General features: G+C 43.1%; 1 protein-coding gene across 1 annotated transcript in view; it reads left to right on the top strand.

Annotated features, from left to right (window-relative positions):
* Myo3b (myosin IIIB) overlaps positions 1–11,275 on the top strand; it is a 270,528-nt gene that overhangs the window by 158,705 nt on the left and 100,548 nt on the right. Inside the window, exons 23-24 of the mRNA XM_050123618.1 lie at positions 297–374; positions 1,660–1,865. Coding sequence (XP_049979575.1) covers positions 297–374; positions 1,660–1,865 — 284 coding nt within the window. The remainder of the gene's footprint in view (positions 1–296; positions 375–1,659; positions 1,866–11,275) is intronic.

Here is an 11,275-nt window from a genome sequence, read left to right as displayed (position 1 = left end):
ATCCAAAAGTTGCCTCTTTACAGTGTTTTATCACAGCAAACAAAACATAACTATACAGGTTCCATGTCTTTACAATTGCATGACCTCATGGGCCTTTGCCCAGATTCCTTAAATGTTACACATCTCTCCTTCTCCTCTGCCTCCTCCTCCCCTTTTAAAAATGTCTTTCAGAATGTGCACAGTTGTGTCCCAAATCCTCAACTCCCTAAGGTTGCTGACTAACCAGCCCTTCAGGTTTTGAAAACTGAAGGAACTGTCCACATCCTCAAGCCATTTCCCGTTTCTTCTGTCCCCAGGTAGACACCCTGGAGATGATCCGTCATCCAGAAGAAACCACCAACATGAAGAGACAAACCATGGCTTCTTACTTCCGGGTATGAAGGCTGCTGCTTCTCTGCAGGACTAGGGAATCGGTGTTTTGGATGGAGGAAGGTTTCTTAATGGAAAGCTGTCAGGGTCCAGCAAAGCTGGAGGTGTTTCAGAGGCAGAGTAGGACTGGGCTCATGGTGTGAGCTATGTGTGTGTGTGTGTGGGGGGGGCTCAGGCCTGGGAGTCCAGGACTTCATGAAAGCTGCAGTTCCTATGACAGCTCCTCCAGCAGGCTCTCAGTGCCTGCTTAGCTTCTCTGCTTGGATGTTTATGATTGCCCTTTCTTCCTTATCTTCTGTGCCTGTCCTTTTTTATCAGCAGTGTTCTTGTCCTCCTAGTAACCCTTGGTGTGTATGTGTGTGTGTGCATGTGTGCCTGTGTGCATCATATGTGTGTATGTTGTATATGTATGTGTATTGTATATGTGTGTATTACATATGTGGGTGTATTGTACATGTGTGTGTAGTCTGTGTGTGTTTCCCCATGAGATCTGGAAGCTCTTTGACTATGACATCATCCTCAAGATTCTCAGTGTCCCTATCAGAGGACAAGTCTCTAGCTTACAAATTTCAGAAATATAACCAACCAACTTTATATCTTCAAAGTTTGGGTCCCCAAAGGCAATAGCAGAAAGACAGCATACCCTGTTCAGCTGGGTAAGACCACTTCTGATGAGTAAGTGGAGTGATTCTGCTTTGTAATGAATGGCCTCTGAGAGCTCCAACAATGGACAACTCTGAGGGACACAGCCCTGTCCTGCAAGTGCCCCTCTGGTTGTTCATAGTTTTTCTTTTTCTCTGCAAAGTATGTAATAGTTGACCTTCGTCATTATCCTTTCCTCTAGTAATCTTGCCCTCTCCCTCCTCCTCCTCCTCCTCCTCCTCCTCCTCCTCCTCCTCCTCCTCTTTATTTCCCTTCCTCCCTCTCCCTCTGTGTCCTCCCTCATCCTTATAGCTAAGGTCAGTATGATTGGTTGTGAATTTCTAGGGGCTCTCAGGTGAAGGAAGCATATAGGAAGTCCCTACAATGGGTGTTTTCGTTAAGAGTATAGTATGCCATTATTTTGGATAGTAGATGGCATCCCAGGCTAACCTAGAGATACTGCTTTGGCACCAGATGTTTAAAGAGTGATTTCAACCTTCAGACAGCTGTAGGGAGAACTCATGTTGCCACCTCCTGTTTCTAATTTCATGTTCTTTCTTAATAATCTGTGCCGGCTTCACGAGTCTCCCTGTTGTGATGGCTCGCGGGCCCCTGTGAGTGGCGCCTCCTTTCTCTTCTCCCCGCTAGCACTCTCTGATGGATCTGCTCTCCAAAATGGTGGTGGGACAGCCCCACTTTGTGCGTTGCATTAAACCTAACGATGAACGCAAGGCCCTGCAGTTCTCCCAAGACAGAGTCCTGGCCCAGCTTCGCTCCACAGGGATCCTGGAGACAGTCAGCATCCGCAGGCAGGGCTACTCCCACCGAATCCTCTTTGAAGACTTTGTGAAAAGGTCAGTGTTCTTGGGGATACGTCCTGTGTGCTAGCTTCACCCTGTCTGCCTCTGTCCCCCGGGGAGGCAGATCCTTCTCCCCAAACCCCTCCCAGATCTTCCCTCTAAACATGTAATTGTTATTAATACCAGCTGTCATTTGCTTGCTTCAACAATGTGTTTTTATTGTGTTCCCACTACACTTCAGAAAACTTGAGAATGGTCAGGCCGATTTCTGATAACATTTTAAAAAAATGTTCATAAATATTTTACATTAAATTCTCGGGTCTCAAATTCTCTGGATATTCCACTGTAGTCCTTCCTAGTCGGGCCCATATTCTGGAGGACTTGGATGTGCCCAGTGCCCCCTCCACTCCCAGGGTCCGATGCATCACACCATGTCAGTGGTAATCAGTGCCCTCCTCCACCTAAGATATACAAATCCAGGGCATTTTAGGCACTGTCCTTAAATGTATGGTCTCGTTTGTCTATAGAACAGTCCAGTGAGCTAGCCTTGTTCTTTTCTCTGCTTTCAAGGCGAGGAACTTAGGACACACAAGTAACGTGACTTTCCCAACATCCCGTTTATTGGAAATGGGATCCCAAAACCCAGGGTTAGAAAGGGAAGAGCCAGGATTTGAACACCAGCAGGCCAGTTTCACCTTCCACTTTTTTTTTTTGTTTGTTTTTTTGTTTTTTGTTTTTGTTTTTTGTTTTTTGAGGCAGGTTTTCTCTGTAGCTTTGGGACCTGTCCTGGAACTAGCTCTTGTAGACCAAGCTGGCCTCGAACTCACAGAGATCGCCTGCCTCTGCCTCCCGAGTGCTGGGATTAGATGTGTGCGCCACCACCACCCGGCTTCACCTTCTACTTTTTAATCTCTCCAAACGAATGCCTTTGGTCCGTGTTTATTATGAAACATAAATCACAAGGGTGTGTGTGTGGCGGTTTCCAAACTCGGAAGCTGCCTTATCTAAGGAAGCTAGCGTGTTCTGTCCACAGCCGGTTCACGTGTACCTTGGTGTGTCACATAGTCACAGGCAGGACTTAACTGAAGAAATAACCAGCAACACTGCAGCAACAAAAGCCACCTTCGAGAAAGAAGCACAGCTATCAGAGGATGCCAGAGTGTAGCGAGAAAATCTCATAAACTCTGCCTTGCCCATACAGTCCTTTTATTCCCATCCTGATATTATATACATACATACGTGTGTGTGTGTGTGTGTGTAAAATACATATATTTAAATTTACCTTGAATATATACATGGTATCTTACTCCATCGAATCTTCCAAACTCTGCTAAGTTGCATGGAAAAGTAAAAGGGAAAAAAAATTCTTGCAAATAAGATCTTCTAAATTTAAAATAAGAATGGAAAAAATATTTAAATGTACCTGTAAGCCCTTTTTTTCTTTCTTCAGTCTTAAATTTGGAGCTGTACAAAGGGGGAGCAAAGATAATTTTAGCTCCTGAATGTAACTATTTTTAGCCACAAAGTACTGAATACATGAAAACATTTAAGAACACCAGTCAAATGCTAAACAGACTGGTCCCTCTTTGTTCATGATCAGAAAACCATTAGGCAGATATGAATGAGAGTTTCAAAATGTCAGGGAATCTGAGGGTATCAAAGATTTCCGAGCCAGCGAGCTAATTGGTATTTTGAACCTTTTGAACAACTGAACAACAAAATGGATGAGCTAGCAATTTCCCCCTTGATGTTATTCAGCAAATAGGAGCTTCTTATCTCTCCTCTCAGAGTGCTGTTTTGTCAACTCTTAGCAGGAAATAGGCAGACAAAATAATCAAAGGCAGGGAACAGAGGCAGGAGGCTTATCAAACAGAGGTAAATAAAAGGTAAATGCTTCCTTAAGTTTGCTCTCTTATTCTTCCTGTTTTCTGATATTCGAGCCTGAGACCTGAAAGGTCCTGTTTCTCCTGGTTATGTTGTGCCCTTCTGGAACCAGGACCTTCATCCGGCTAGCCCTGCATCACTCCAATCTTTGCAGGCAGTAACACCTAAGCTCTCCCTTGCTGGGTCCTCTTTGAATTTCCTGGCAGAGTGCCTTGGAACAGTCTTGTCTTCTCCCATGGATGGCCTTTGAGGAAAGGGGAGCCATCCACACCGGCTCACCCACAGAGCCAAGTGAGTTGGACATCTTCACAGGCTTTCTGGAAGCCAGGCTGTTGAAGATGTCACAGAACAAAGTGTGGCTTCCTTGTTTCCTGGTCAGTGGACTCAGAGGCAGGTTTCCTAAGAAGGTCGGCCCTGTGTGGACACACCGGCCTGCAGGTGTTGAGTGTACACTGGCAAAAAAAAAGGGGGGGGGGTCAAAGCTAATGGTTTGTTTACTCCAGAAAACCATGCACTTTAATAAAGAGATCCGAGCTCTAGTCTCCTTTTGGACATATTTGGCAAGTAATCCAACACAATAAAATCTGTTCTCATCTGCCTGGCAAGAAGGCGTGCTGTGCCAGATGATGTCACACCGCTTGCAGTCACCTCTCCTGAGTAGGAGGCCTGTACCCACCAGGACTCAGTTCCCAGTGGCTGTTGAGTCAATACACAAGGAAGCTCTTGTTTTCTCCCATAGCACTGGGGTTAAACTCTCAGTACCTAAGTAGTGGGTCACAACCATCTGTAACTCCAGTCCCAGAGGATCTGGCACCCTCCTCTGACCTGCATGAGCACAGGCATGCCTGTGATGCACAAACATACATGCAAGCAAAATATCCATACATGAAATAAGCGATACTAATAGCTTTTTTTTTTAATAAATTGGCTTTATCAACTGACACACTCCCATCAGCAGTTTTATGAGGAAACCAGTTTAACGTTGTCCTCATCAATGCTCACCATTGTTTGTCTTTCCAGTTTAGCCATTCTAGTGAGTGTGGAGTAGTTTCCCCTTAGAGTCTGACTTGCATTTCTGCGGTGGTTAATGGCACAAAGCATCTCTTCATGTACGCCTTGCTCATTTGTAGGGCCTGTGTGAAGAAATGTTTATTTAAGCCTTTTCCCCATGTTCCACTATTATTTGTATGTGTTCTGGATTCTAGTCCCTTAGACATAAAAACATGTCATTCACAATAATTTTCTTCCATTTTCCCTGTGATCTTTTAAATTTTTCCTTTTCCTTCCAAGTTCTTCTCCCTTTCTTTCACCTCTTGCTCCTCCTCTTTCTTTTTGAGACAGAGTTTCACTATGTAGCCCTGGCTGGCCTGAAACTTGCTATGTAGATCAGACTGGACTTGAACTCACAGAAATCCACCTGCCTCGTTCCAAGTGCTGGGATTAAAGCCATCTGCCACCACACCCAGGGTCTTTTCAATTTCTTGATAGGTTCACTTGAAGCATAGCGTTTTTAATTTGGACGAAGTTCCATGCTTTCTTTCATGGTTTGTGCTCTTGGTGCCCTAATTAAACAACCACACAATCCAAGATTACAGAGATTTACCCATGTTTCTTTTTCTAATAACTATATAATTTGAGTGCTCCTATTTTATACCAACAATCCATCTTGCAATATTGTCTGTGTATGTATTAGGTAGGGGTCTTACTTCATCCTTTTGAGTGTGGCCATCAGCTGTTCCAACATCATTGTTTTGGCATCTTGGTTGAACCAAGAAACCATTTTTGGGTTTCTTTGGGAGCCTGAATTCCGTTTCATTTTATAAGCATTTTTGAACTCCTGTCTACCCTTCTACCACAGCATCCTGAGTTTTTTGCCTGTTTCACTCCCTGAGACGCCAGCATGGCGTTTATCTAAAATTCCACTGGAAGCAAGCTGCTTCTTCTGCTAACTCGACCATCAAGACCCCACTGGGGAAGCGTCAGCCCCACTGCCTGGTGAAAGGGAGTCTTCCTGCATTGCTGCTCTGCTTTCTCAGTCACTTCTTTCATCCTTCACCTCTCGGATCAACCTCCAATCAAATCGGAACTAGCTGAGTGTCCAGTCTGGCCCCACTTGTCCATACATTCCTGAGACTGGGAGAACGGATTAAGGAAAGAAATAGACAAGAGACAGAAGGTAGAGTTGGGAGGGCTTCCAGTGAATACTGTAACAAAAAGCCCTGACTTTATTTCTCACAGTCCTTATATGCCCCAATCTAAAGGGGAGGGCACAAGACTTCTATAATACAAAGAACAAGCAAGCATAATTACCTTCTTACGTCTCAAAACACCTGGTAACCATGCCTTAAGTCAAACATCCTGTTATCTGGCCTTTGAGGCGCAAAGCTTCCAGTAGCCACACCTGCTGTTCATCCTTAAGGAACACAAATAGGTTTGAACTCTCTGACCTCTAGTCAAGATAGAATGGATCCAAAACTGTGGGCCCTTGCAGTTGAGACTTCTCAAAATACCTTATCCTGCTCCATTCTTTGGTGTCTTTACCACATTGCTGAGTCCTCAGTCACCTGGGTAAGCTGATTCCTTGGGACTTTAAGTAGCATTGTCGTCTCTGTGGTGCTCAGTGTAACTTCCCCATGCTGGGTTAGACGTCCCTAGGTGCACTTATTACCGAACACTCCCTTCAACCCTAACCACCTGGGAGGCACAGCCATGGCTATGTCTGTCCTGCCCAATGTAGTACAGTTAAGGCTAGAAATATTTTAAAAATATTTGTGGAGTTGAATAAAAATCTCACTGTAGCTGGAGGTTCCTCATCCTACCTGGTCCTACAGACACTTCCAAAATAACCACTCAGATGTTTAATATTAATTGCAAACTGTTTGACCTATTAGCTCAGGCTTATTATTAACCAGCTCTTATCCCTAAATTAACTAATTTCTGATACTCTATATTTCACCACAAGGCTCTTGCTTCCACGGCAGTGGCTGATGTCTCTCCTCTACTCCACCTTCTTTCTCCCTGTATTCAGTTTGGCTTTCCTGCCTAGCTATATTCTGCCCTATCATAGGCCAAAGTAGCTTTATTCATCAGCCAATAAAAGCAACACATATTCACAGCATACAGAAGGGCATCCACCATCATTTCACCTCTCCTCTATTTTACCATTTCTGACTGTTCCTCTGACCCCTGCTCTTTAGTTGTTACGTGCATGTGACTGCCTTCATTGAGCTGTAAACTGATATTGCAATGTACATCGAAGACTGGCAGAGTGTGTGCTTTCAGGTTGTCATACATACCCCTTTATCAGTAAGAGCGCAGAGAAAAAAAATAAATTGGTTTTTAAAAGGTTCTAACCAAGTTTGGAAAATGTATTCTCATTTATTAGCGGTCACATAGAAATAGTGATAAATTAATTTGCCTTCCTCCTCTCTATAACTACGAAAGATGTTTATAAAACTCAAATAGATCAAACTCCACAAGACTCCAGAGACTATTGTGTCTCTGGATCCAGCTTCTTCTCTCTTGCCTCACCCCAACCTGCTCAGCTCACCTCCAGATGAAAGGAGCCACTTGGTGTGTCATGTCATAGCATGGGTATATATCTCATGGAGAGCTGTGCTTCAGAGAAGCCTGCTTGCTTATATGGTGCATTAGTCATGACTCTCTCAATGAAAAGTGACCAAAACTCAAACTAGCTGAAGCGAAAATTAAAAGGGAATAATATATTGGCTCATGACATCCAGCACTGTGTCTGGATGCAGGACATCAAACAGTCGCACCAAGCCACTGCCACTCCTTTGATCTGCTCTGTTTCTGAGGATTAATTCTTACACAACAAACTGACTGTAACGATCAGATCACACGCCCGTCCTTGGAGCAATCTCTACGTCCAGGAAGGGCTTTGGGTGAAGTACCATGAGAAGCTCAACCCCACTTGAATTATGGTGTGAAGGGTCCCATTAAAGGAAAGAAGTCCGCTTGTGTGCGTGTGTGTGTGCGCGTGCAGTCCTGTACCATAGATCACCCTAAACAAACAGAAACATTACCTTCATCTACCTACCTATATAGGCCCTTTAAAAAATTCCCTTTAAAAAAGTTTGTGAACAAAAAATTTTGTTGACAACAGCTAGATGTTAACTTGAAAAAAGAACTGTATACTGTTTGTTTTCATTCAAATATTTTCTTGGTTTTTGTTTGTTTTTTTTTTTATACAATTTCATATGCTTTGAAGATTATCAAAAAGTTTCCAGTCCCACTTCCCTCCATCAATTCTGGCTCAGTTTGAATTAATCTTCTGGTAGCTGACATAGATCTCTGATCATGTCGGTACATTTCGTGATGTACCTGATGCATGAGGAACCATAGGGGGCATGCCACTTTTCTTTATCAGGGTCTCCTAGTTGCTGTCTGCAGTCTGTACATGGTCTACTTTGTTCCTTTCTTCCTGCAAAATTTTAGTCACTATTTATGATTTTCCTGACAAAAATTTATTTTTGTTTCTTGAGGCCTGGATTTTCTTTCTTCCTACACCAATATTCACTGAGCTCTTGGCCAGCTGCCTCTGGGTTCTGGTTTCACCTGCCATCTTCTCCCTTTTAGAACCATAAAAGAAGTTCCTCATTCCTTGTGACAGTGGGTGTTTGTCCTGGGGCGGGGGTGGGAGGGTTCTAAGCTGACTCAAATTTGACTTCTGAGTAGAATTGTAGCTCTCCAGCATAGCCCTGGTTCTCACCCTGGCCTCAAAGATGGCACCGTCTGGCTAGCTACCCACACGGATACAGATTCCTTGGTGTTCATTCAATAAACAAGGTGGCATTTGCCTCAGTAAGATTCCAGTGAGCTTGACTTCTAGATCAGCTCCCAGGGTTCTGGAGTCCAGTGCAGGAAGAGAGCAAGTAGTCTTGCATTCTGGATGTGCAAGCGTGCAATTATTCTTTGCATACCACTCAGCTTTGAATGATTACATCCAAAATCTTCTACTCTGGGAAATCATCCTCAAGAGCTAGAGAGAAAAATCTGAGATTATGGCTACTTCTTCATCAACTTTCTTATTTTTTTTTAATTTAATTTAGTCTGTATGGCTATTACGCCTGCACGTGTGTCTATGCACTCACTACATGTGTGCCAGGTACCCATGGAGGCCAGAAGAGGGAGTCAGATCTCCAGGAACTGGAGTTTGAGATTGTTTGAGCTACCATGTGGGTGCTGGGAATTGAACTCAGGACCTCTGGAAGAACAGCCAAAGCTCTTACCTGCTGAGCACTCTCTCAGCCCATGATGCATTTTTGTCGTTGTTGTTTTTCAAGACAGGGTTTCTCTGTGTAACATTCCCGATCTTCCTGGAACTCACTTTATAGATCAACCTGGCCTCAAACTCACAGCTATATGTCTGCTTCTGCCTCCCGAGTTCTGGGATTAAAGGTGTGCATCACCACACCCAGCTGAAGAAAAATTTAAAAAGCAAATAATTCAGTGCAAATAATTTTTCTTCCATTGTACACTCAAGTTTCTTTTTATAGATTATTACTTCATTTTTGGCCCCAGACATCCCAGTTTCTCATACCATGAGGCAGTCCAGCTTTTCTGTCTTATGCTGTCTCTTCTTTTTTTCCTGTTTATTTTTCTCAGTTGCACGCATTTGTTTATTTTGTGGGAGGTGAGAGTGTGTTCATGCCATTGTACCTGTGTGGAGGTCAAAGGACAACTTGCAGGAGTCAATTTTTTTCCTTCTACCATGTGGGTCTTGGGGGGTCTTGGGAAATGAACAGGTTGTGAAGCTTAGCAGCAAATACTGTTGCCTGTTGAGCCAATGAGTCAGCCCTTGCCTTCTCCATTGGAGGAGGTTGGACTTGAGATCTCACTAACGTGAACAGTACACTGTGTTTTCTCCTTTCCAATCATCCCATCATGTGGTTTAATAGTTCTCCTTTCCTTTTGTATGCCTTCCCTTCGTGATTAAAATGAAATTAAGAAAGAGTGAGAAACATGTTAAGTTTCCTGTTGGCATAGCAAATGTACAAGTGTGAAGAAGCATAAGTCCAGCTGTGGATTAGTGGACCAATTAGTACATTTTATATTCATCATGAGTCTGAATTCTTCAGGAGCTGAGAAACTAGAGATGGGATCCAACAATCCTATTGTTACTTGGAGTATTTTTCTATCCCCTCCACCACTTGGGCACTTCCTTTGTACCTAAGTTTGAAATTCTGATCCTCTATCAATCAAATTTGTCTGTTCTTTTCTAATTTAGTCACATCCCAGTTCTCAGGACAGAGGCAGAATGTAGCCAGATTCCTGCCCCCACTTCCCAAGTGCTGATATTATACACATGCGCTACCATGCCCAGCTCAAGTTTAGATTTCTGTTACAAATGAATGTATACATGAACAGCCTTTATTGCTGACTCTCAGTCTCACTGTGGTTTTCTTCCTTCACTTAAACTTGCAAAGCGTTGGCAGAGTCAAAAACATTAACACATACCTAGTGTGTGCCAAGAGTTGTCATGTGATATTAGTCACATGACACATTAGATGGGCCTTTAAGAATGTCTGTGCAGGGTTTTTCTTAATTTCATCAATATGAACATTGGAGGACCCATTCATTGTGGACAACATCATTTCTCTCGGTAGGGTATCCAGGACCGAGTAAAACTGGAGAAGGTGAGCCATGCACTAGCAAACACGTATTCCTCTCTGGGTCTTGACTGTGACTGGTTCTCTCGCGCTCCTGTCATTTTGACTTCAGTGCTGTGATGAACTATAATCTGAAACTCGTGAACTAAAATAAACCCTTTCTCCCTTCAGTTGCTTTTGTTGGGCTATTTTCTAACAGCAACAGGGAGAGGCACTAAGACATGCAATGAGTAATAGAACATCAGAGAAATTTATAATCCCAGGCCTTCAGCACAACTTTTTATCCCAAGGCCTAAGGTTGTAATAGATATAATTATTTTTTCTGCTTTGGTAGCAGATGGTGGCCAGCTGTTCACTTTCTTTACTGAAGGCTAAACACAAAGGGAGAAAGAAAAATAAAATGGCTTATGGCAAATATAAGAACTTAATAAATGAAATCTGGAATTTTAGACACATAAAGGGAAGTGGGCAATTGGGGGTAATTATCAAATTATCCCGGCAAAATTGCTGTGCTACATCTGTTATCTACATGAAAGAAAACTATTTATGTGGATTGGATTATTTAGATAATTATCCAATGTTTTGGGGTCTCTGATGAGCCGGGCTGGATGGTCATGGATGGAGACAGAGAATCCACAATGACTACTGGAGACAGGAAAAGGTCCGTGATCTTTACCACATGATCAGGACTCTGCTACTTGGTAAATAGGGGGTAAATGATATGGATGCAATTTGTAGATTTATAACCCTTTGACCGGCACTTGGGCCTGAACACAGGACTGAACAATAACAATCTTTATCTAATGTTTTAAATTACTTTTAATTACGAAAATGTGTGGCTCATTTTCTCTAACATTATTATTTTATATATAAGACTGATTTCCCCCCCATATTCCTAATTCCATTCCCCAGCTTCTGCTCAAAAAAGGTTTCTTTCTGCCGTTATGC

This window comes from Alexandromys fortis, unplaced genomic scaffold (genome assembly GCF_014885135.2).
Source record: "Alexandromys fortis isolate MF-2015 unplaced genomic scaffold, M_Fortis_MF-2015_v1.1 scaffold_8_9099976_23576923, whole genome shotgun sequence".
Taxonomy (NCBI): domain Eukaryota; kingdom Metazoa; phylum Chordata; class Mammalia; order Rodentia; family Cricetidae; genus Alexandromys; species Alexandromys fortis.
This window is presented reverse-complemented; position numbering and strand designations above follow the sequence as displayed.